The sequence below is a fragment of the Somniosus microcephalus genome, chromosome 18, assembly GCF_052327205.1.
Source record: "Somniosus microcephalus isolate GS21.2 chromosome 18, FLI_Smic_1.0, whole genome shotgun sequence".
Lineage (NCBI taxonomy): Eukaryota > Metazoa > Chordata > Chondrichthyes > Squaliformes > Somniosidae > Somniosus > Somniosus microcephalus.
Window position 1 is genome coordinate 19,418,055 of NC_141004.1, and position 27,060 is coordinate 19,445,114.

At 45.5% G+C, this 27,060-nt stretch overlaps 1 protein-coding gene across 1 annotated transcript; it reads right to left on the bottom strand.

Annotated features, from left to right (window-relative positions):
- Positions 1-300: 300 nt before the first annotated feature.
- On the bottom strand, positions 301-25,088 carry LOC147105080 (Krueppel-like factor 15). The gene is made up of 3 exons (XM_086011148.1): positions 24,822-25,088; positions 14,045-15,148; positions 301-5,978 (listed from the first exon to the last, which is right to left on the bottom strand). Exons 2-3 carry the CDS (start codon positions 15,013-15,015, stop codon positions 5,810-5,812), a joined length of 1,140 nt encoding a protein of 379 aa, XP_085867274.1. The 5' UTR covers positions 15,016-15,148; positions 24,822-25,088; the 3' UTR covers positions 301-5,809.
- Between the last annotated feature and the right edge of the window lie 1,972 nt (positions 25,089-27,060).

The following is a 27,060-nucleotide window of genomic DNA, read 5'->3' on the forward strand; positions in this document are numbered from 1 at the left end:
AGATCAGATCAGCCATGATCTTATTGAATGGTGGAGCAGGTTCGAGGGGGCCGAATGACCTACTCCTACGTCTTTTGTTCTTAAAGTGCGTGCTGGAATAGATCAGCGGTTGCGAGACCTGAATTGCCCCTTCCATTTGAGTCGGTAGCTCACAACTTATTACAGTAACTTTTTTTTAAATCCCAATTTAGTCACGTTTATGTCCTTTAGTGCACCCACCATGAACTAGCTTCTGGGAAATACATGGTCAACATGAGAACACAGCCAAAACTCCAATGTAAAAAATGCAAAAACTTGCTCAACAGTGCAAGACACGTTTATTGTACTTTATCAAGTGTAGCAGAAGTACGAGTGGATTCCATAATATGATTGTCAGTCCTTCCTTCCTTCTCTGTCCCACCATTAAGAGTTAAAGACAGTTTAACACATTAGCAAGGTGCCAGCCTCAGCTCAGTGGGCAGCACTCTCCCACCTGTGAGTCAGAAGGTTGTGGGTTCCAGTCCCACTCCAGAGACTCGAGCACAAAAACCTAGGCCGACACTCCCAGCGCAGTACTGAGGGAAGTGCTGCACTGGTGGTGGTGCCGTCTTTCGGATGAGATGGTTAAACCGAGGCCCCGCCTGCTTTCTCAAATGGATGTAAAAGAACCAAAGATCCCCATGGCCCTATTCAAAGAGGAGCCGGGGGAATTCTACCGTTGTCCAAGCCAACATTTATCCTTCAACCAACACTACCAAAAATAAATAGATCTCATTGCTATTTGTGGGACCTTGTTGTACGCAAATTGACTTCCTCTTTTCCCTACATTACAACTGTACTTAATTGGCTGTGAAGCACTTTGGGTTTGGTAGCAGAGTGGTTATGTTACTGGACTGGGACGGCAGAGAAGGTGATCTCAAATATCACCATGCCAGATTGAAAATTTGAATTCAGTTAAAAAAAAATTAAAAAAAATAAAATGCTGGTATCAGTAAAAGTAACCATGAAGCTGTCTGATTGTCATTTAAAAAAAATCAGTCGTTCAGGGAAAGTAACCTACTGTCTTTACCCTTGCCTAGATGTGTCTCCAGTCTCTCACCATCGTGGCCGACTCTTAACTCTCCTCGGAAGTGGCCCAGGTAGCCACTCAGGTCATGAGGGGTGGGCAATAAATGCTGGCCTTGCATCCCCACTTCCCGATAATGAATTTCAAAACCAAAATCTTTTTCCTCTCACACTTATTGCAATATTTGCCCTATAGACAACATGATCTCAAACCAAGTTATGGCAGGATCCCCCAAATACTGGTTTCTAACCAGCCACCCTTTTTTTCTTGGTAGTGAGCAAGAAAAAAAAATATTACCAATTATTGTCTACTCTTAATTCTAAGTTGTTTAATTTGAAATATTTGATCATTCATTTTTTAAGTACTAAATTCCCACTTTAATATGTGTTATTTACTCTTAACTGCCCTCTGAACTGGCCTAGCAAGCTACTCGGTCGTATAAGGACAGCTAGGGATGGGCAATAAATGCCGCCCTTGACAGCACGCCTACATTGAGAATGAATATTTAAAAAAATTGCTTAACTAACATTACCAGATAATTTAATTTTTTTTAAAAATGCAAACAAAATAACTTTGAATTATCAGGAGATGCTGGTCTAACCATTGGAGTCAAAGTACCAACGCCCTCGGAAGTCACAATGGTTAGCTCGGGTTTCCACAGTGTTCTTTAAGCACACACACACACACTATGATCTGATACAAACTTTTTCTTGGGCGGGGAGAAAACCCCAAACTAAATGGCACATTGGTTGCCAAGTGTAAAATCTGGATAATCCAATATTTATACAAAAACGATTGCTAAACACCCCAGGTATCTCATCACCCTCAGCATCAACATGGTAAGACATCGGAATAAAAACACACACGTGAACATTGTAACAGCACTACTTCTCTTCATTCGAAACAAAAGAAAACATCATGATGCAAGTGTATTTAATGGGAAGACGCTTGCATTGACAGCACTTGGCCTCCCTCCTTGCTGCACACAAATGTTCGAATGTTCAGTAACAAAGTCAGTGGCTGAGAGAATGACTCCACCATGATTTCTTCTTAGGAAAAGTCCCTTCAGTCGAAGGGAACTCCCGACATATGAAGATCCATGGCACCGTCCTTGGGGCAATGCTGTAACAGGCGGCCAACCGGAGAACAAAAGGCATTTCTGGCAGTAATTACCTTCACTGGAGAAACATTTAAACAGCAGGAAAAAGAAGAGACTATACTAGCACAGTTCATGATTTATCAGACGTTTTTACATTTACTGTATGCCATTACATCTTTCAATGCTTCAAGGTTAAAATCACTTGCTCATTCATTGAACATTACTGTATATGGACTCTTTAATAATAAAAATTCAGATTGAAATCATATATCCAGGGAATATCTGTACAATTCAATGCAACTGCCCCACATCAAAGAACATTGTGTGAGATGAGCCAGAAAGGGATTTGGATGGATATTGGTTTAATGCAGTGTATGGTGCAAAAGTAAACTGTAAGTTTGAGGAGTTTCCAATGCGGGCATCTGTCTGTATTGACAAGCTGCAATTTCAATCTGTATTTGTAAGTTAGTGGCCTCAGCAGCCAGTGTATTGCCAAACATTTAATAACACAACCATGGATTGGAACCACGCTGACGAAGATTTCCTCCATTTACAGGATTTGTAGTGAAACTGTGGCTGTGTTTGCGATTTTGTCACCAATAATGCAAAGAGGAAGCTTCCCTCCAATATGAGCTTTACCGAAGTCTAGGTCAGTAGCTTTTAATTTGTAATTGTATTGGAAATCGAGTTTGTAACAGGTGGAGTCGCATCAAAATTTGTAAGGGCGACTTGAGGTAGGGTTTCCAAGGAGTTGAATTTTTCATCACTTTTTTTTTTAAATTAACATTTTATGACTTTTCCAAAACTGGACTAATCACCAACCTGACTCAAACCTGCAAGTGACTTCAGTTCAAGACTTCTCTCATTATGGGTTTTCTTTGGGTAGGAGTGTTTTTATTGAATTTCGTACGGGACTCTTCCTTTAACTTTCCCCAATTCAATTGTGTGTGTTTCTCTCCTGAAGGCAACAAGTCACGGTACTGTTCCAGAGGCACCGCCAGCCCTCCGGTATCTCATTTGGGTGACTGTTGCTCATGTGCCAGTCGCAACAGTTGGATACTGATAGACTGGTCAACTATGTGGGAACCATCACAACCAAACCAAAGTCTGTGCTCATTTGATGTCCAACACATGGACTTTCTAACAGGGCTCATTGGCTGGTGATCAGCAGCAAAAACCGTGGCTAACTTCCCCCCCCTCCACCTCCCCCTCTCTCTCATCGTTCAGAGACACGGAACATTCTGCAATAAAGTAACTCCAAACTACAGAATGGCAGAGTTTCATTTTAAAATCACTTGCAATTGCTACAGAATAGAAATCATACTTATTCCTTGTTGATAATTTCCAAGTATATTTCTCTCTCCGTGACACAATTCGCTAGAACATGCCCTGCAATTTAAACTCATACCCATGATGGAATTTTCCGTCACACGGGAACAATACAAGAGTTCTCCAATGCACTCTTTGCCCGGTTGTACAGCTTCCAAAATTCCACAAAAGACTTTCTCAGAAAACCTTTAATAAATCAGTTCTGTAATTGCATCCTCAGTGAGTTTCACTTGTAATGTACAACACATCACTAAGAAGCCTATGTAACAGTCCATAGAACAGGACAGCACCAAACCTGACAACCTCAATCAGGAAGTTTCAGGGTTCTTGTGTATAGACGATTAAGGGGTGATCTAATTGAGGTGCTTAGAATTAAAGGATTTGATTGGGTTGATGGAGAGAAACTCTGGTGGGGAAATGAAGAATAAAGGGTCATAACCTTAGAATTAGAGCTAGCCCGTTCAGGGGTGATGTCAGGAAGCACTTCTTCACAGAAAGGGGAGGGGAAATCAGGAACTCTCTCCCCCAAAAAGCTGTTGAGGCTGGGGGTCGATTGAAATTTTCAAAACCGAGATAGATTGTTGTTAGGCAAGGGTATTAAGGATATTTGGAACCAAGGCGAGTAAATGGAGAGAAGATACACATCAGCCATGATCTAATTGAACTACGGAACAGGCTCGAGGGACTGAAAGACCTACCCCTGTTCCTATGTTCCCAAAGGTTGTAAAGAGAAAGGAAAAAGAGAAGTAAGAAGTTCCATAGTTTTGAGGTGCGGCTAAAGAAAGAACTGCAAAAGAAATGGTGCAATGTAAAATGTAAAGGAAATAAAATCCACACTGTATGGATTCAGAGAAGAGAATGAACATGTAAGAAATGCAAACAATTAGTTTTCAGGATCTGGTGAATTTTTTCTGAGGCCAGGGTTAAGGTGCACTGTTTATTTTGAGGGTTGTGATTAGGAATGAGTGTGAAATTGCCTGGCTGCCCTGAAAGAAAAAATAACTTGCATTTCTATAGCGCCTTTCATGACCTCAGGATGTCCCAAAGCGCTTTACAGCCAATTAAGTACTTTTGGAGTGTAGTCACTGTTGTAATGTGGGAAACGTGGCAGCCAATTTGCGCACAGCAAGCTCCCACAAACAGCAATGTGATAATGACCAGATAATCTGTTTTTGTTATGTTGATTGAGGGATAAATATTGGCCAGGACACCGGGGATAACTCCCCTGCTCTTCTTCGAAATTGTGCCATGGGATCTTTTACGTCCACCTTGGAGAGCAGACGGGGCCTCGGTTTAAAGTCTCATCCGAAAGACGGCACCTCCGACAGCGCAGCACTCCCTCAGCACTGCACTAGAGTGTCAGCCTAGATTTTTGTGCTCAAGTCTCTGGAGTGTGACTCTGAACCCACAACCTTCTGACTCAGAGGCGAGGGTGCTGCCCACTGAGCCACAGCTGGCACACTTTGACACTTTGCCATGTTACTTTAAAGGGCATTAAGAGTCACCTATGCAATGTGAATCTGGAATCACGTGTAGGCCAGACTGCTCATTTTGTTCCCTGGTACTAGCCACAAATTATTAGATTTATTGAATTCAATTTCACAACTTATTATCCTTGTAAGCCTCTCCAACAGTGCCAATTAACGCAGGGATTTAAACTCCAGGTCTATGGGTTGCTAGTCCAGTATCATAACCAATAAACTATCATACCGATTATAGAATCTTACAGCACAGGAGGCCGCCATTCTGCCCATCATGCCTGTGCAAGCTCTTTGAAAATGCTATCCAATTAATCTCACACCCCTGCTCTTTCCCTATACATTTTTTTCCTTTTCAAGTATATATTCAATTCCCTTTTGAAAGTTACAATTGTATCTGCTTCCACCACCTTTTTAGGCATTGAATTCCACATCATAACTCGTTGCATAAAAAAAAATTCTCCTCACATCTTCCCTCTGGTTCTTTTACCAATTCCGTGCTAGATTTGCCCAGGGAATTCTTGATACAGATTCCCCTGCACTGACATCCCTTGCACCCAACAGAAGCATAAAAAGCAGCCCACAGACCCAGCTCGAGTTTATATTAGAATGATAAATGTGAACCGTCCTATATATCTGTAGTTATAAAATAAGGGTGAGGAACAGAATAAAGAGGGCATTAGAAGTGAAACTCAGTTTATCACTTAGAGAAATAACTTTGCAAAGTTAAGAGCCTTTAAGGCCCACTCCCACCCACGTCCTAAGATTAGACACATGCATTAATGCATTTTGTATATTCCATACACAAGTTGAAGGGCCCTGGTGTGCTTTCCTACAAAGTGGGTGGAGAGCCGAGTGTTAACTGGCTGTTCTGGTTATTCTGCCGTTTCTTAGTCCTCGGTGCACTTTTACGTGCTTGGATAAATGATCACTGCGGGTAAATTTCTTCTCACAGATGTGACACTGGTATGGCTTCACTCCAGAGTGGGAGCGTTTGTGCCTGGACAATTCATCCGAACGCGAAAACCTGGAAGAAGATTTCAAAAAAGAGGCAAATTACCAACAAGAGGTCATTGGGGAAACTGATGGCAAAAAATTCCACTGCACCCAACACAATGGACACACCTACACCTGCCCACGGCAAAAAAAAATCTACTCACACACGTTAAAAAAAAACCAATTTGTGCGGCATCACAGCAGACTTTTATTGAACCCTATGTGACAAGAGGAACCATTTAATAGTAAATCTAACCGTGCAGTTCCATTAAATGAGACATGGCAGAAGTTCTAATCAGAACAAATGGACTGTGATTGCAGTGTGTCTGGGGATTATTCAGTTATAGAGCAGTTATTGTCTTTCTGAAAAGGTCCAGTCATTGGGATAACAGAATCAACAAGCACTTGAAACATATAAATGAATGAGTGTTGCCGCTAATATTAACCTCTGAACAGACCAGGTTTTTTCAGCAGTGTCTCTGTGTTCGACTGCCAATGAAACAACCGTTTGATTTTTATATATACACATGTGGCACAACTTATTAGAGCACGGTGATAAAGGCCTTTGTTAAAGTGATGATGTGCGTTTCCCTGACTCTGTACTTGCTGATAAACTGTTAAATCTTTAACTTTTTCCAGTGAGGAAAGGTTGTCGATCTGAAACGTTAACTCGGTTTCTCGCTCCACAGATCCAGTCTGACCCACCGTGTGTTTTCCAGCATTTTCTGTTTTTATTAGAGCATGTTTTGGCCTTTTGAACTGTTCCTGAAGTGTACGTGGGTGGGGAAAAAATAAAAGCTTGTATTAACTGTGCTACATAATCACACAACATTTATCATGTGGCGAGAGTAGGAAGGCTGCTGAAAAGCTCGAGAAACACTTACCTTAATAGTACATGTTTTTATTTATTTTTGACAGTTTTATCCTCTTCGCTCTTGCTTGGCTGGGCTACAGTTCCATGGGTGCAGTTGCTCTGCACTGCTTCACTCGGGTGAGTGTGTAAGCATAAATGGTGAGTGTTGGCACAATATTCCTTTGAGGGGGAGGCGGGAAGGTGGGGAAACATCACAGGAAACCTTGGTCCTATCCTCACGGAAGTCATGCGCACACACTTTGCCAATGGGAGGTGCTGGACAGCAAACAGGAGCAGGAACAAAGGTCTTTCCCATCACTGCAAAAATCCAGAGTCTCTGAGGCCAACTGCAGGACCACTACTGTCACTCCAACCGAGTTGAGCCAAGTGGGTACAACCCATGATTGAGCATAGGACCTTCCTGGATAAACTCAATGAGCATTCAGACTTCATGGCAACGTGCTTGGCAAGCCTTTTCTTTGTTTGCAAAGCACATATGGCTAAAATATAATCTTCACACACAGAAAAAAGAACTTGTATTTATATATGGCCTCGTCCCTCTCAGAAACATCTCAAACAACAACTTGCATTTATATAACGTTGTGAAACATCCCAAGGCCCTTCTCAGAAGCGTCATCAGACAAAAACTGACACCGAGCCAAAGGAGGAGATATTAGGACAGGTCAAAGCTTGGTCTAAGAGGTAGGTTTTAAGAAGGAGGGAGAGAGGCGGAGAGGTTTAGGGAGGGAATTCCAGAGCTTAGGGTCTGGACAGCTGTAGGCACAGCCGCCAATGGTGGGGCGAAGGAAGTGGGGGATGTGCAAGAAAGAGGTCAGAGTTGGAGGAAGGCAGAGCTGGAGGAAGGTTGCAGTGCTGGAGTTTCAGCAGCAGATGGGCGGAGGGAGAGAGAGATGGGTGATATTGTGGAGGTGGAAGTAGGCGGTCTTTGTGATGGAGAGGATATGGGGATGGAGCTCAGCTCAGGGTTAAAAAGAACGCTACGGTTGGTGTTGAAATAGCTACGGGTAAAATTGAATGAACCTAGAAGTCTTAGTAGACTCGATGCTCAACATGTCCAACCAACACAGAGCAGCAATCAACAGAGCCACGAGAATGTTGAACTATTTTGCCAAAATAGTTGAATATGTCAGAGGAAGTCATGATCAAACTTTATAGTGCTTGGGTCAGACCGCACCTTGTGCAGTGTGCCCATTTTTCTTCAAAGACACAAGTGAGGCATTAAAGCACTGGGGAGGCAGTGCAAAAAGCCACAAGTTATAAGGAAAGACAGGAGAAACTTGTACTTTTCAGCCTTGAAAGAAAGCACGTGAAAGATGTCTAGAAAATCATCTACGAGTTTGCAAACAGTATAGAGAAGGTAAATCCAGAAAACTACTCCCAAATTAAAATTGAGAGAGTAGGATGAGAGGTCAGAGGTTGAAACTCGTAAAACACAAATTTAAGATCGATATTGGGAAGTTCGTCACACAAAAGGTGATCAATACATGGAATGGATTCCTGGTTAGCGCAGTGGCAGTGAATACGCTGGAATCATTTGAGAACCAGTTGTACGCCGGCACTACCTAATCGAGCCAGCAGGGGAATCTGTCCTCTTTAATATGGATGTTTCAGATGATAATTAACAGCAATTATTCTTGTGACACACACACCCACGTTTATTTTAAGGCTTTAGCTCACAGAACTGATTTAATACAAAGACATTAAGCAGGCCATCCTGTGAAGTATCACAGAAACAGTCGGGGTTGGGCAATTTGCAAGACTAAACTAAAACAGGTGACAACTGAGTGATTCGCATTCGACTACTTTTACCATTTTGAAGCAGCGATTGTTACTCGGCTCTTCTGGTTACTAATTCCAATAATATATGTTTTAAAGTCCATGTTGTGTTCTTACCGATCGAACATTATCATTTTTCAGCAGCAGGAAGTCACTTGCAGGAAATCTGCAACGGGTGGAAGGTCACGACGGGTCACGAGTGCGCGCGGACAAGTGCCACGATTGATTAAGCTCTGCATTTTATCGGAATGATGCAACCTGACGCTGACCAGGAGTGGCAGCACGTTGGAAAATTCGGAGGGATTGTAGGAAGTCTCAGCTCCCAATCTCGCTACTTTACAAGGGATTTAGCTTTTTTTAAACTTTGGGGAATTCTCTTTCTCCCACTGCCACATACCCATTCTTAAACTTCCGTCCAATCGTGTAACCAGCCACAATTTACAAATCTTCTTTCCTCTGAGGAAGTCCCTGCTCTGTAACTCCACTGGCCCGTTTACAGGTATGTTTCTATTTCACATGCCGTCCTGGGAGAGTGGCACTCAATTTTTCTTTTAACTCATTCTTGGGATGTGGGCATCGCCAGCATTTATTGCCCATTCCTAGTTGCCCTGAAGTACAGCCCTCCCTTCCCATTGAGGAATGCCCAAGGCTGTGGAGTGGCTTGCTAGAGTGCTTCAGAGGGCAGTTAAGAGTTAACTATTTTGGTGTGGGACTGGAATCACATATAGTCCAGACCAGGTAAGGATGGCAGCTTTCCTTCCTAAAAAGGACATTATGTGAACCAGTTGGGTTGTTGTGACAATCAGACAGCTTTGTGGTCACTTTTACTGATACCATCTTTTTAATTAGAGGTTTTTAAAAAACCCGAATTCAAATTCCCAAACTGCCATGATGGGATTCTCACATTCTCTGGATTACTAGTCCAGTAGCATAACCACTACACTACGTACCTGTCCCTTGTTTAATGGTGCTACCACTTCTAAAAGACTTAGCAAGGAAAAGTAAGCGGAGACCACAGCTCATGGGGTCTATGAAAACATGTGTCTTCAATGCAGTGGAGGCTCCAGAGTCCCACTGCTTTATACTAAAATTGCCTTTAACTCCGAACTCTTGTTCCTGCCGTCACCAGCACTCTTGATGCAACAGTGCTTTATACGGCAGGATTGCTTCCGGTCACAGTTCTACACCGTGATTCTGGTGGCAGGGAATCTAACCCTGTTCACACTGCAAAGCAGGAACAATTCTGACACCAATTTCCCAGCCTTGGGCATTCCTCAATGGGAGGGAAGGTCTGTACACAGGGTAGGACATTTAGGACTGAGATGAGAAATTTCTTCACTCGGAGAGGGTGGTGAACCTGTAGAATTCTCTACCACAAAAGGCTGTGGAGGCCAAGTCACTGAATATATTTAAGGAGAGATAGATAGATTTCTAGACACAAAAGGCATCAAGGGATATGGGGAGAGAGCGAGAATATGGTATTGAGATAGAGGATCAGCCATGATCGTGTTGAATGGCGGAGCAGGCTCGAAGAGCCAAGTGGTCTATTCCTGCTCCTATTTTTCTATGTTTCTAAAAGCCAACAACGTGAAAACCGCATTGCTGGGCTGTCATAACCAGAGACAAATGGAGGTGGCCATTTGTTTCCTATTGTGTCACCCTCCCCAATCAGCACAGGGTCAACCAGATCTTGAGGTGGTACATAATGTCACTGGAGGAATTAATGCCATCACATGTATATAACAGCTGGCTCAGAAATCAAGGCAGTGCCTACACTTTGCAACATCTGATGGCCTGGCTGAGATCAGGAACTCAACATGTCGAAAGCTTCAGGCCATGAGCAAAACTAAAAACATCATGCCCCACTTTAAAATATAATTTTCAGACCAACAGCAGCTCAATTAAAAAAAGTCAATTGTACAATCAACTCCTACACACAACTATTAAGGCGGATGGGATTTATACGCGATTAAAAGAATTGAGCACAAGTGGTTGTTTGGGCTATTGTCATTTTTCGTGTCAAAGAAAACACGATCCAAGATGAAAAGCCTATCACCAGATTTTATTCAGGCGATGCACCTTTCCTCAACTCCAGCTGAAAGCGTTGCAAGGAAAATTTTCAAATGTTTGTCAGGCACTTCACCAGAACATTCTACCCTAGTTCTACAGAGGCTGCACACTTGTATCTGATTAATGGATCAAAAAAGTGGTCTGTTTTCACTCGATCTGTGGTAAAATGAGACACTACAAGCAGATAGTTGCAGAATGAAATTTTTAAAAAAAAAAAATTAAGACCTTCAACAACAACAGCAACTTGTATTTATATAGCGCCTTTAATGTAATAAAACTTCCCAAGGCGCTTCATGGAGCGTTATAAAACAAAATGTTGACACCGAGCCACATAAGGATTTATTAGGGCAAATGACTAAAAGCTTGGTCAAAGAGGTGGGTTTTAAGGAGGGTCTTGCAGGAGGAAAGAGAGGTAGCGAGGCGGAGAGGTTTAGGGAGGGAATTCCAGAGTTTAGGGCCCAGACAACAGAAGGCACGGCCACCAACAGTGGAGTCAATAAAAATCGGGGATGCTCAACAGGCCAAAATTGGAGGAGCGCAGACACCGTGGAGAGTTGGAGGGCTGGAGGAGATTACAGAGCTAGGGAGGGGCGAGGCCAGGGAGGGATTTGAAAACAAGGATGAGAATTTTTAAAATCAAGGTGTTGCCGGACCGGGAGCCAATGTAGGTCAGCGAGCACAGGGGTGATGGGTGAACGGGACTTGGTGTGAGTTAGGACACGGGCAGCAGAGTTTTGGATGAGCTTAAGTTTACGGAGGGTAGAACATGGGAGGCCGACCAGGAATGCATTGGAATAGTCACGTCTAGAGGCAACAAAGGCATGGGGTGAGGGTTTCAGCAGCAGATGAGCTGAAGCACAGAGTCAGACGATGTTACGGAGGTGGAAATAGGCAGTCTTAATTATGCCACGGATGTGTGGTCGGAAGCTCATATCGGGGTCAAATATGACAGCAAGTCTGGAACAATCTGGTTCCAGACAGTTGCCAGGGAGAGGGATGGATTTGGTGACTAGGGAACGGAGTTTGAGGCGGGACTGAAGACAATGACTTCGATGTTCCCAATATTCAATTGGAGGAAATTTCTGCTCATCCAGTACTGGATATCGGATAAGCAGTCTGACAACTTAGAGACTGTGGAGGGGTCGAGAGAGGTGGTGGCGAGGTAGAGCTGGGAGCCGTGTTTTCAGATGATGTCGCCGAGGGGCAGCATGTAGACGAGAAATTGGAGGGGGCCCAGGATAGATCTTTGGGGGACACCAGAGGTAACGATGCGGGAGGGGGAAAAGAGAAGCCGTTGCAGGTGATTTTCTGGTTACGATTAGATAGATAAGAATGGAACCAGGTGAGTGCAGTCCCACCCAGCTGGACAAGGGTGTAGAGGCACTGGAGGAGGATGGAGTGGTCAACCATGTCAAAGGCTGCAGGTGGGTCGAGAAGGTCTAAAAGTAAGAGGGCAGTAATATCCACAGTACGTCAAGACAGGCTTCGAGTTTCATTTTAATCCATCGAGTAAGACGATCATGCTGTGTTCGAGGAGGAAGCTGCACCAGGGGCAGGGTTATGAACAATCTCTGAATACACACCAACTCAGATTTGTTCACCTGTAACCTTCCCTCCCTTCCTCCTCAATTCCTATTGCTTTTAAATCCCCAAGTTTGTGATCAGCAAATCAATGCTTTGATGTGCCTGGTCTTCTCGGAGTGTAACGAGAATGTGGAACTCACGAGCACATGGAGTGGTTGAGGCCAATAGCATAGGTTAAGGGGAGGCCTAATAGGAGGTAGTCAATATTATAAAAGGGGTTTTGATAGAGCAACTAGGGAGAATCTGTTTCCTCTGGCAAGTGGGTCGGTAAACAGAGGTCATAGATTTAAAATAATTGGCACAAGAAATAGAGGAGAAATGTTTGCACACAAGAGGGTTGGTAAGAACTGGAATGCACTACCTGGAAGGGTGGTGGAAGCAGATTCCATAGGAAGTTTCAAAAGACAATTGGACATGTACTTGAAAAGAACTAACTTGCTGGATTATGGGGAAAATGCTGGGGTGCGGGACTAAATTGGACAGCTCTTACAGGAGAGCCGGCACACAATGGGCCGAATAGCCTCCTTCTGTGCTGCAAGATTGTATGATTCTAGATGCATTTAAGGGGAAGCTAGATAAGTACATGAGGGAGAAAGGAATAGAAGGATATATAGACAGGGTAAGATGAAGAAAATACAGTGGCAGGAGGCTACTGTGGGCTGATTGGCCTGTTTCTGTGCTGTAAAGTTCTACCCTGCAATGTGGGCTCTTCACTCGTTTTTTTCCAACAATAACAAAAACCTCTCCCGAGCCGGGAATTTCCTCCAGCTCTGCCGCCATAACTTCGCCGGTAACCCTATTTACGGACTTCTGGTGAAGGAGCGGGAGCAGATCCGAGGGATTTCATACCTGGGAGATTGCCTGGGCAGTACAAAAATCAAAACTGCAAGTTTAGAACTGCAGATCGCGTGGTTTGGATTAAACGATCAAGACTACATGCCCAGATAGATTGATTATGTTCCCTCTAATTTTATTTTGGGTGCGTAGCCCCTTTAACGGGCTGCGCGGCCCATTCAAATTTCCGAGCATGCGTAGTTTTCTCCCCCCCCATTGTAAAGCCGGCAAGCGGCCTGCGCGGGACCTCCAGACCGCTGCGCGGCCCTGCAGCTTGATGGAAACATTGGTTATGGGTTTCACCCATCAGAACCGATCCACGTCCTGAGACAGCGACACATCGCTGGCTGAAATCTTTTAAACATTTTACCATATATGAACAACTGCAGAAAAAATATATAATGGAATACCAGTCTATCGCCAATGGTGGTGTACAAGGGGAGTCAAGACCAAGTGGAGTCAGAGGGCGAGGGATTATTGGATCAGGAAACACTGATGTAACTCAGTCCCCATTTTAAAGTCTGGAAGCATAAAATCTTATAGCACAGAAGGAGGCTATTCGGCCCATCGTGCCTGTGCCGGCTCTTTGAAAGTCTAGCATTGTCTTTATTTTTTTTTACATAATATATCGATTTTAAAGTTATTTATAGTTAAATAGCAAAGCGTACAAGGATTTGGGAAGCAAGAGCTGCTTGGAGTTTCCTTGCAGTACAGACTGAAGAGCTGGGTGATGCAAAACTGAGATGCAGGAGGGTGTAAAGCACGATAGATTGCAGAGCAGTTTCCATTATAAATGTGGACACAAATGTATTATTTTTTTATTTTTTTTTTAAATGGAAAAAAAAGTTTACAAAGATGTGACCAAAACATGACAAGAGAAAGTACAGTTTCGAAGACAGGAGCCATGCACAGGCACAACATTTAAAAAATATATGTTAATGGATGTAGAATTGACTTACCGCCAGCCACAGTCTGGCCACGTGCAGGGGTAAGGCTTCTCTCCAGTGTGGCGCCTGTAATGTGCCTTTAAATGGCTACTTTTGGTATACATCTTGTTGCACCCTGGGAACGAGCACTTGTGCACTCGGATGATGTCAGCGGGGGATGTCTTCTGGAGCTTCTGGGTGGCCTCGACGACACTGACCAAGCTGCCGACAGCCGCGGACCGCGCTGCTATGGGCAGGGGCGCAATCTTTACAAACTGGCGGGTTGCACTGTTTGCTGGAGCCCGGGCCATCTGAGGCACCAAGGCAAAGGCTTGACCCTGGACGCTTACAATTAACTGGGTCAGCTTCACACTGCCCGGCGTCTGTGCCGCCGGGTGGGCGCCGGGCACCTGGACCGGCTGAAGCTGCAGAATCACGGGAGCGCCCCCGGTCGCAGCTGTTACAGTCACATCTGGACTAGAGCCATGCCCGCTGCCTTCTGAAGATGACAAAGAACATCCACCGGATTCCCACGAAGAGTCACCCGCCGCCTCCGATTTCACTTCCACTTTGATCTCGGTGGTGGCAGTGGTTTCCGAAAGTCCCTCTTTGACTGTGTCCATCTTTTCTTTCAAAAATTCCTCAATTTCCTCCAGTGTGGGGGTGAAGTCACCAGACAAAGTGGAACAAAAATCAGGCATTTTCACCGGAGATTCAAACGGCGCCGAGCGGGGATCAGCGCCCGTGTGCTGTCGGGCGTCAAGTTTCGCCATCAGCATCCCCATCATGCTGCATTCTTCCAGCGGACTGGAACTGACGCTGCTGTAGCTGGTGTCCTGGGAGTCTGGGCTGGAGCAAGAATGAGGGCTGCAGCCGTCACTGTCACCACCTTCCAGCAGCGAGGAGCTCGGCGCCAGCTCGCCATGTGGCTCGCTACAGTCACTTCCCGAGGGCGTCACCAGATCAGTAATACGCAGTGGCTCGCTGCGGTTTAATGAGACCATTTGCTTTCCAAGCTCCAAACAATTCAAAAGCACAGTGCAGAAATAGAAATAAAACCTGGACGAGATGTAGACACAGTCCTGTGTGTTTCAGCGCTCAGCGTCTGTAACTCACCATTACAAATGAGGGTTTCATCTACAAGGAAGTTAAAAAAAAAAAAATTAAAACAAGAATTTTAAACAAACACTCAGTGCAAATGTGATTTAAATCAATGTCTTCTCTACTTTAAGGCTTTGCTATTGCAATCAATGACAAGTTGTGGTCCATTCAGTTGAATTTCAGGAAATACTGATAACTCTTCTCATTCTTCAGTTCAAGTGCCGATTAGTTACAGACCCATGTCCTGCTTTCCCAAGAAAACAATACCGTGACTGCAAAGGTCCGTTTGATGCTCATGCAGTTGTAGCAACTGTGTGAAATGCCCTGCGATTCGAGACTGAAGTTAAGGGTAGGGATGTGGAAAATTGTAGATTTGCGGGATGGGTTCAGATTGAAATCACGGTTTGTCTTAAATGGCAACAAAAGCCGCCTTGAGCCCGGCTGTGGTATAGTGCTGGTTCTTTCTAACTCTCCAGTAATTCAGTGGATAAATGTACCACATGATGTGGATAAACTCCCTGCATTGATCCCTGGCCTGTACTGAGTTGGCTGTACTAAGTCAAATCAAAAACTGTAAAAGTTTAGAAACACTCATGACCTCACCGAAAGCTCAAAAATGGAAACGCTTGTGTGATGTAGATACTGACAGAATGTCTAGGGACATGTGTGGAGTGCAGAGACTATTAGTAGCTCTTATGCAGGGTTCGAGCTTAACTGTGTCTCCTTAGTAGCATCCAACTTCTTCCAACTCCATCAGCATATTCTTTTATTCCTTTTTCCCCCTCATGTGCTTATCTCTTCCCCTTAAATGCCTCTATGTTATTCGCCTCAACTACTTCATGTGGTAGCGAGTGCCACATTCTGACCACTCTTTTGGGTAAAGAAGTTTCTCCTGAATTCCCTGTTGGATTTATTAGTGACTATCTTATATTGATGGCTCCTAGTTGTGGTCTCCCCCATAAGTGGAAACATCTTCTCCACGTCTACCCTATCAAGCCCTTTCATAATTTTGAAGACTTCTATCAGGTTACCCCTCGGCCTTCTCTTTTCTAGAGAAAAGTGTTGGTATGAAAATAAAAAAAAGACTTTGATAGATTAAGATATCTTGTTTAAACATTGCCTTCTGAGCCACTGGTTACAGCACACTCATTCCAGTTAAGGAGTCAGGCAGTGGCAATGCAACCTAGACTAAAATTGCCGTTCAAAGTAGAAGCTACCTGGATGGGAGGCGAGGGGGGCATGAAGTGGAAGAGCCAGTGGATAAGATGTACAGAGTTAGTTAATATTTTATGAGACACAAGTGGCCAAAGGAAGCATCATAGTTTTGGAGACTCAAATCAGTTTTTCCTCATTGTTGTTCTACAGTGCACCACACCCATTCTCCTGTCATTTTAAAATGGACAATCAAGAGGTTACCAAGATCAAAAAGTTCCATCCCGGTTTAAAATAAATATCCCGGTCGATCGATTGTACCTTCCTCTCTCCACCAATGCTGCCTGATCTGATGAGTATTTCCAGACTTTCAAACAAGAGATTTGATCGAGGTGTACCACGATGATGACGGGTTTGGATAAGGTAGACAGAGAAAGGCTGTTCCCATTAGCCGATGGTACAAGGACTAGGGGACACAGATTTAAGGTTTTGGGCAAGAGATACGGGGGCGGGGGATGCGACAAAGAACTTTTTACGCAGCGAGTGGTAATGGCCTGGAATTCGCTGCCGACGAGGGTGGTGGAAGCGGCGGCGATCAATGATTCCAAAAGGAAATTGGATAGGCACTCGAGGGAAATAAACTTGCAGGGCTACAGTGATAGAGCGGGGGAATGGGACTGACTGGCTTGCTCTACAGAGAGCCGGCACGGACTCAATGGGCCGAATGGCCTCCTTCTGTGCCGTTATGACTCTAAGTTTGCGTTCTATTAAGAGACATGCTGGAGAACCTACAAATGCTAAGGCATGTTACATCTACAGTACTGACAGTTGCGCTCCTTTTCAAGAGTGCAGTGAGCCAGAAAGCTGTCAGGAGGAGGCTGTGGATCTGGCAGGTTAAGCATGGGAGCCATGTGATGGGAAACAATATGGATAAATGCGAGGTTATCCACTTTGGTGTCAAAAAACAGGAAGGCAGATTATTATCTGAATGGCAATAGATTGGGAGAAGGGGAAGTGCAACGAGACCTGGGCGTCCATGTGCACCAGTCGCTGAAAGTAAGCATGCAGGTGCAGCAGGCGGTTAAGAAGGCAAATGGTATGTTGGCCTTCGTAGTGAGAGGGTTTGAGTACAGGAACAAGGATGTCTTGCTGCAGTTGTACAGGGCCTTGGTAAGACCACACCTTGAGTATTGTGTGCAGTTTTGGTCGCCTTATCCGAGGAAGGATGTTCTTGCCATGGAAGGAGTGCAGCGAAGATTCACCAGGCTGATACCTGGGATGGCAGGAATGACGTATGAGGAGAGATTGGGTCGATTGGGCTTATACTCACTGGAGTTTAGAAGAATGAGAGGGGATCTCATCGAAACTTAGAAAATTCTAACAGGACTAGACAGTCTAGATGCTGGAAGGATGTTCCCGATGGTCGGGGAGTCCAGAACCAGTCTAAAGATAAGGGGTAAGCCATTTAGGACAGAGATGAGGAGGAATTTCTTCACCCAGAGAGTGGTGAACCTGTGGAATTCTCTACCAAAGAAGGCAGTAGAGGCCAATTCATTAAATATATTCAAGAAGGAGTTGGATATATTTTTTAAGGCTAAAAGGATCAAGGGATCTGGAGAGAAGGCAGGAACAGGGTACTGAATTTGGATGATCAGCCATGATCTCATTGAATGGCGGAGCAGGCTCGAGGAGCCGAATGGCCTACTCCTGCTCCTATCTTCTATGTTTCTATGTTTAATAGCATCACGTGTTAAATTAGGCAAAAACGATTATGAACCTAGGAATTGCTGGACGAAAAGGCCACAAAAGGTCCATCTGGCTCACCTTCCACCATGCTGGTCGTCGCATGAGCTGTTGATTAATCACGGCAATTAATCTCTATCAACGAGAACAGACCCAGACAGGAGACGAGGAAAACCCCCAGTGGTGGAGAGCTTTGACAAACCTAGGCCCAAAGTCACCTGTTCCTCCCAAGCATGCTACAGTCACCACATATCATGTCTCAAATTACACGTACTGTATCCCTGAAAACAATCTGAAAGAATTCGAGCTAATGTGCATATACCTATCAATTCCTCCAATAAAAGGCGAAGAGTTACGAAGGTGACTAAAGGTGCGTCCAGCTGGGTATATCTGTTTATGGTCTGGCTGTAGTCGATGACCAGGCGGTTTTTATCGCCGGTCTTTACGACTACGACCTGGGCACGCCAGGGGCTGCTGCTCCCCTCGATAATGCCCTCTTTCAGGAGGCGCCGCACCTCAGAGCTAATGAAGGCTCTGTCCCCGGCGCTATACCGCCTGCTCTTGGTAGCGACGGGTTTGCAGTCAGGGGTAAGGTTAGCAAACAGAGAGGGTGGCGGGACCTTGAGGGTGGAGAGGCTGCAGGTGTTACGCGGTGGGCGGTTTAACGTTTGCTGGTTGTTGACTGTGAGTGGGGGGAGGGGTCCACCGTATGCTAGGGTTACGCTTTGGAGGTGGGATTGGAAGTCCAGCCCTAGTAGGACGGCAGCGCAGAGATGGGGGAGGACGAGGAGTTTAAAGTTTTTATACTCCGTGCCCTTAACCGACAGGGTCACGACACAGTAGCCGCTGATGTCCGTGGCGTGGGACCTCGATGCCATCGAGATTCGGCTGCGCGTTGGTAGGACAGAGAGGGAGTAGTGGCTCACCGTGTCTGGGTGGATGAAGCTCTCCGTGCTTCCGCTGTCGAACAGGCAGGTCGTGGCGTGGCCGTTCACTTTGATGTCCATCATTGACTTGGACAGATGGTGCGGGCGGGCTTGGTCCAGGGTGACGGAAGCTAGTGTGTAGCTGAGCGAGTCGTTGTCATCTGCGGGCGAGGCGGTCGGGCGTGGTGAGTAAAATGGCGTCTCCCACGAGGTAGCATGGTGGCATAGTGGTTAGCACTGTTGCCTCACAGCGCCAGGGACCCGGGTTCGAATCCGGTCTCGGGCGACTGTCTGTGTGGAGTTTGCACATTCTCCCCGTGTTTGCGTGGGTTTCCTCCGGGTGCTCCGGTTTCCTCCCACAGTCCAAAGATGTGCGGGTTAGGTTGATTGGCTATGATAAATTGACCCTTAGTGTTAGGGGGATTAAATACGTGGGGTTACGGGGATAGGGTGGGATATGTGTTGGTGTAGGGGTTACAGGGATCGGGTGGGATATGTGTCGGTGCAGGCTCGATGGGCCGAAATGGCCTCTATCTGCACTGTGGGGTTTCTGTGATTTCTGTGATTTCTGTGATTTGAATGAATCAATACTACCTGCTTCTGCCATTTCCCTCGGAAGCCTGTTCTATAGAATTACCACTCACTCACTGAAATATTGTGTCCCCCCCACCCCACCTTTCAAATGCAGGCCATGTCCTCGAGTTCTACGTTTCTGGGCAAGGTGAAATAGCTCATCATGGTCTACCAGTCAACAGGAAAGGATTGTCTAATTGCAGTTTCTAGTACAAAGTAAACTAGCCCCATTTATTTGATATTAATCTCACCTGGCTACATGCAATCCAACTTTGTTAAGTAGTTTGACGTCATCGAAAGGGCCGGTCTACAAACGTTTGCCGATGGCTTAACAGCTGTTCCCATTATTTTCTACTTTGGTTGGCAAATGCAGTCGTTTATGTTGCCAAATTGTTAATAACTCATTTCCAAAGAATACGGAGCTTCCAGTTAACTCAATGACACCACATTGACTCATTCACAGAACTGGTTGACAATCTTGTGACCAGGATTTTTTTGTTATATAACAACTCTACGGACTGAGTCAATGATATCCAGTTAATCAACTTACAGCCAATATGGAGTATGGATGCCAGCGTTCTTCACTACATGCCAGCAAAGGCTTGAAGCTCGGTTCACAACCAGAGAGAGTAGAGTATCTATGTTTCTATAGCAGGGACAGGGTACTGAATTTGGATGATCAGCCATGATCGCATTGCATGGCGGAGCAGGCTCGAGGGGCCGAATGGCCTACTCCTATCTTCTATGTTTCTATGACAGTGATGTAGACATTGAAATCAAGAACAAAATTGGAGCTGGGAAAGATGCAATTGGCTCCAAATGACTCTTGTAGCTTAATTCTCAATTTTGGGGGTTCCATTGAATGAGCAGCATCCCTCACCCCCCACGATTAAAATGCAAAAAAAAAAATGGATTATCTTGACTACTACTCCACCAGACAGCTGTGATTAACCAAAACATTCCCAGCACATCACAAAATTACCAGAAAACTGCCTCCCACTGTTGCTTTTTAGTTTGTTGCTATTTTGCTAGAATTCCTGGTAATATATTTTGTTGAAATGCCTTTTGGAATTTGCATTCTTAATTCAAAACAAAGATCTCTTTTGCTAACCTGATCTAGCAGTATTCTCTCCCCCCCCACCCCCCGCCGCCCGCCCCCCGCCCCGCCCCCCCACCCCCCGCCCGCCCGCCCCCCCCCCCCCAACCCACCCACCCGCCCCCCCCGCCCTTCTTCAGGTGTCCTTGCAGTACTGTGCAGCTGACCGGGCAAGGCAGCCTGTCCCCACACTTCCTCCAATGTTACTGAACCAGTAGCAAAGGCTTGTACAATACAGTTGGCAAGGCCTTTTTAGCCCGTTTCTTCCACTTTCACATCCTTTTCTTCCTCTTTCCCTGTCCTTCCCAAATTCAGGAAATTTCTGACTTCATTTGGTCGCACGGCTGAGACGAGGGCGTCACTGTATGAATCGAACTGTTTCCAGTGGCAGAAGGGTCGGTAACCAGAGGACGCGGATTTAAGGTGATTGGCAAAAGAACCAGAGGTGGCCTGAGGAAAACATTTTTTTTTTTTTTTTTTTGCGAGTTTTTTAAAAAATGATCTGGAATACACTGCCTGAAAGGGTGGAAGCAGGTTCAGTAGGAACCTTCAAAAGGGAATCGGATATATATTAAAAAGGGAAAAATTTGCAGGACTATGGGGAAAGAGCAGGGGAGTGGGATTAATTAGATAGCTCTTTCAAAGTACCAGCACAGGCACGATGGGCCAAATGTCCTCCTGTGCTGTATCATTCTCTGATTCTATGAATTCCAGGGGTTGTGTCACTGCACTACTAATACAGAATCATTAAAAAAAAATTCTAAGATGGGAAGGAAATCCTCTCAGCGGGAGTGATAATTTGGAGATTTTCTGACTTCAAGAGCCTAAACCTGGATGTTGGAAAAACATTTCAACGGTCTTACAAGGAAGGCAAATACATATTCAGTGCGACACCTCTGTAGGTGAATAGACCTTCTCCTCTCTCCAGTTAACTCACCAAAACCTCCAGGGACCATGGGCTGGACACAAATTCACACACATTGCAATATTGCAATGAAGTCAATTCCCAAACATGCGAGTATAATCAAATCCTCAGCCGATGTCCACACTGACACGGGGGTCACTGGGTTGCCAACAAGAGCTGGATCCCAGGTTGACTTTAATTCTCCTCAGTCTCGGTGTACTGAAAGCAACCCTACTGTTGTGCCACCTTCTCAAGTGCAATTAGGGATGGGCAATAAATGCTGGCCTTGCCAGCGACGCCCACATCCCATGAATGAATTTTAAAAAAAAGCATCAACCAGGAAACTACAGAGCACTGCAGCGTTAATAGCATTAAACTATGTCCATGTGAGCAGAATTCCCTCATCACCAATCTCTAAAAACATGTAATGCAGCAGGGTCAAACCATGCTGGGTGCTGGGTTAGCTACTCTCAGGCAGGGCATCAGTAAAGGTGCTACAATTAGCTTCAAGGTCCCTGGGTTTTGAGGGCTGGGGAGAAGAGAGTGTTGGCATGGGTTCCTTCTTGATAGCCATGCAGTTAGCCCTGCTGAAAGGATGTCGGCCGAGCACAAGATCTCACTGCGGTGCCCCCAGATGAAACCTGGCCACAGGCACTGGACAGTGACCGACACACATGGAAGGTGTCAAAACCTTCAGGAGAGGAACAGAGGGGGGAAAACTGATGAAGAAAAAATAAAATGCATAGTTTCACCATTTTCAGTTGAAACAATGTATTCGGGATTCCTTCAGTTTACTGCATGGTTACATATATAGTCACCTTAAAGATACAATGGTTAATACTTCAGCAGGCGTGACCTGGTACGGTTAAGAACAGGCTTCAGGAAGAGGCTGTAAATCATACAGACAGGTTAGAAACACCCATTTCTAAAACAGTTCCAAGTTATTCAGTGAAGCATTTGTAAAATAATTCAATAATTAGAACCAGTCGCACGCACAAAAACTTAGAAGACAAAAAAATAAGAAAATAAAATGGTTCTCGTTTTAAGAAAAATATGAATAGTTAAATTTGATTACACATGTGGCTTGGGTCATCAGTTAGTAACACCTTTCAGTTCCCACCCTCGCTCCCTCTAGTTTCTTGTATTTCTTGAGGGCACTCATCCATTCTCTCCCATTCCTCCTTTAACAAACACCGGAATTGTGTTCACATGGTCATAGTGGCATTCGATTTTTCAATAAAGCTGCCGGGAACCACAATTTCCTAAAATATCATTTGTAAAGCACTTCTCAAAAAGTAGACAAGTAGTGCGTTGTCCAAAATGTGGTCATGTGCAACATGCTGTACCTACTCTTAGACTGGTCAGCCAGCCATGCAGGTGAGCGTGAAAGCAAAGGCTCCAGTCTGGCAATAACCTCTGCTCCTAACCTCACAGACATGTAGCTTCCCAACAGGTCTAAAAGGTCAATCACAAGATAATTACACAAGGGAAGATCATTCGGTCCATCTTAGTTCACCCATCCAGAATCCCCCGCAGTGCAGCATTTAATTGCTTCTTAACCAATTCCAGACTTTGCGATCTCACTACTCTAACTGGAAGTCCATTCCATGTATAAAACAGAACTTCCCGATATCAGTTTTAAGTTGACCTTTTGCTAGTTTGACTCACTGTCCTACTCTCTCAATGTAACATAATATACTGGATTTACCTTTTCCATAGCCTTAATCATCTTGTACAACTTTATTGTACTGCCTCACAGACACCTCCTTTCAAGGCTGAAAATCCTATGTGTTTGCAGCCTTCCCTCATAACTTAAACCTTTGACACTAAGGATCAGCCGGAACTTTAAAGACTTGCATTTCTAAAGCGCCTTTCACGACCACCAGACATCTCAAAGTGCTTTACAGCCAATTAAGTACTTTTTTGAAGTGTAGTCACTGTTGTAATGTGGGAAACACGGCAGCCAATTTGCACACAGCAAGGTCCCACAAAGAGCAATGTGATAATGACCAGATAATCTGTTTTTGTTATGTTGGTTGAGGGATAAATATTGGCCAGGATACCAGGGAGAACTCCCCTGCTCTTCTTCGAAATAGTGCCATGGGATCTTTTATGTCCACCTGAGAGAGCGGACAGGGACTCGGTTTAACGTCTCATTCGAAAGACGGCACCTCGGACAGTGCAGCACTCGAGTGTCCGCCTAGTTTTATGCGCTCAAATCCTTGGAGTGGGACTTGAACCCACAACCTTCTGACCTTTAAAGTGGCTTCTCACTTTTTAAGATATTAAACAAGCCTACTGTAGAGTTCCAGCGACTTCTGCAAGTGGGAAAATAACTTTTATAAAAGGACACAAGCATTATACCATGTAATGCAAAATGTATTATTTTGAGACGCAGCTGTGTATTCTGGCCTCTCCTTTAAGGCTATCGAGTCCAGTTGATGCAAAAAGGACATTCTGAGCATATTTCTTGATGCTGAAGAAGTTTCATAGAAAAGTATTACAAAGCCAGTGATTTTTCAAAGTGCGGTACTGAAATCTTGAATGAGTGTGTGTGTTGGCAATCTCTCCATCTCTATAAAAATGATACTTAAATATTGCAGTCGTAGAACTAGTAAAAAAAAAGCTGGGTCATTTAAATCCACAAGTTTAAAAAAGGAAAAAGTGCATTTTTTGTTGTTGATATAAAAAGTAGCTGTGACCACAGGAGACCCTTGTCTAAGGAAAAGTTAGTGCTGGATTGCTTTGTGACAGCTCGAGGTTTACATTGCATCAGCCACTCAGCCGCAGGGCTCGCCCCCTGCTCCGCGCCCATTGGTCGCCTGCTGCAACCGCGTTCCAAATTTGGAAGGGCGGCGGTGGCTTCCCGGCTCCCCATTGGCGGGCGCGGCTGTCAATCACAGCAAAAGACAGCTTCCCTTCCACAGTATCGAATTACATTCGGGGGGGGGGGAAGTTTGCAACAAAAAAAATGTCCTCCTTCCGTCTGGCAGCTAAAACAAAAATGCAATTAAAAAAAACTCGACTTTATGTTTTTGTGTTTGCTACATTAACCGATAAAGAAATAAAGTTACTTTATAATTAGAAGCAAACACAGCGGAGCAGCTCTTCAGTTACCACGCCATGCAGCTGAGTGACGTGGGTTAGGAGTTTAAGGAATTTGCAAAAAGGAAACGCCGCAGCATTAAAGCATTTTAAAACTCTTGGAAAAGGGGAGGGAGGTGATGCAATAAATGGCTAGAATTACAAGCAGCAGCTTTACAATTTAATAGGCATTCGGCGTGCAGCATCAATTGTGAAATATTATTCTCTCACCTGGATTTGCACAAGAGAATGCAATGCAGCCGTCGGACACATCAGGCGGCCCCCGCTGTCGTTGCTTGCAATGCACCGGTGTGTTTTAGTATTTGTTGGGGAGGGGGGTGTTTTCTCTTCCCTCCTCCTCCCCCCGAGCATTATATTGAGCAGATGAAGGTTTGTGAGTGACTCCGCTCGGCGCGCTCTGCCGGCCCCCCCCGTCACGCGCTCACCCACCTTCCACGTCACGTGCCGGAGGCTCGCCCGGGCCCGCCTCCGCTGATTGGTCGGCGGGAAGGAGGCTCGTCTGCTCCGCTCTCTCTCTCTCTCTCCCGGGCGGGGCAGGAGGAGGCGGCGCGTGCTCTGGGCCGCCTGTCAATCACTCGCCAGCCCAGCCCAGCTCATTCCCAATAAATGTTGCACTGCTCCAAATGCGCACACGCAGAGAGCAATTCAGTGCAGTGCACTGGCTGCTCGCCATGCCGTCTCCTCTACACTGGGGGAGGAGACCTTCTTCTTAATAACAACAGAAAATGCTGGAAAAACTCAGCAGGCCAGGCAACATCCGTGGAGAGAGAAATAGAGTCAACATTTCGAGTCAAACTCTAGTACCATAGCAAAATACTGCAGATGCTGGAAATCTGAAATAACAACAGAAAATGCTGGAAAAACTCAGCAGGCCAGGCAACATCCGTGGAGAGAGAAATAGAGTCAACATTTCGAGTCAAACTCTAGTACTATAGCAAAATACTGCAGATGCTGGAAATCTGAAATAACAGAAAATGCTGGAAAAACTCAGCAGGCCAGGCAACATCCGTGGAGAGAAGGGTTCACCCGAAATGTTGACTCCAATTTCTCTCAACGGATGGTTGCCTGGCCTGCTGAGTTTTTCCAGCATTTTCTGTTGTTATTTCGAGTCAAACTCTTAGTCTTGACAAAGAGTTTGACTCGAAACGTTGACTCTAGTTCTCTCGCCACGGAAGTTGCCTGGCTTGCTGAGTTTTTCCAGCATTTTCTGTTGTTATTTCGGATTTCCAGCATCCGCAGTATTTTGCTATTGTTCTTCTTCTTCTTCTTAGGCAGTCCCTCGGAACCGAGGATGACTTGCTTCCACACTAAAAATGAGTTTGCAGGTGACTGATGAGTCCAATGCGGGACCTACAGTCTCTGTCACAGGTGGGGCAGACGGTGGTTGAAGGGGGCAGGTGGGTGGGGTGCTTGGGTTGACGTGCGCTCCTTGCTTCCGCTTGCTCCCGGCGAAGAGACTCGAGGGTGTTCGGCGCCTTCCGGATGCTTCTCCTCCACTTTGTACAGTCTTGGGCCAGGGATTCCCAGGTGTCGGTGGGGATGTTGCACTTTTTCAAGGAGGCTTTGAGGGTGTCCTTGAAGCATTTCCTCTGCCCACCTGGGGCTCTCTGGGGAGACCAAACGCAGATTGGGTGACCGCTTTGCGGAACGGCTCCGTTCGGTCCGCAAGGGTTACCCCCCCCCCCCCCGCCGGAGCTTCCGGACGCCTGTCACTTTAATTCTCCGCTCCCACTCCCACTCTGACCTCTCCGTCCTTGGCCTCTTGCACTGTTCCAACGAAGCTCAACGTAAGCTCGAGGACCAGCAGCTCATCTTTCGATAAGGCACTTTACAGCCTTCTGGACTCAACATCGAGTTCAACAATTTCAGACTGTAACCCCTGCCCCTATTTTCCACATGCCAGCTGTTGATGATTCTGCCGTTCCCATTTGCACCATTTAACCACTCCTGCCTTCCACCCTATCACAGACCCTTCCTTTTGTTCTTTCCTCCCCTCCCCCTTTCCCTGCCTCTGTATTTGCTTAAAATCTGTTACATCTCTAACTTTTTCCAGTTCTGATGAAGGGTCCCAGACCTGAAACGTTAACTCTGTTTCTCTCCCCACGGATGCTGCCTGGCCTGTTGAGTGTTTCCAGCATTTTCTGTTATTTCAGATTTCCAGCATCTGCAGTATTTTGCTATTGTAGAGAGTGAGAGGGGAGCCTGGGATGTGGCAACAGCCCTATCTAAGACTTACTCGCCCCATCACGACCACTGCTTTTGTCATCAGCACTGCCTACCACCCCGCCCACACCCCCACCCCGACCCCCATTCTCAACACCTCTCGCAAATCTCCTTTCTGCTCCAAGGAGAACAGCCCCAGCTCCTCCAGCCCATAAGAAAAAAACTTGCATTTATATAGCATCTTTCACAACCACCGGACAAGGGCAGCAGGCGCATGAGAACACCA

Bases quoted from the DNA above. Each gene is read 5' to 3' on its own strand.
- LOC147105080 (XM_086011148.1), bottom strand. From the start codon at position 15,015: ATGGTCTCATTAAACCGCAGCGAGCCACTGCGTATTACTGATCTGGTG. The intron at 5,979-14,044 runs GTAAGTCAATTC...ATCTTCTTCCAG, and splicing joins TGGCCAGACTGTGGCTGGCG to GTTTTCGCGTTCGGATGAAT.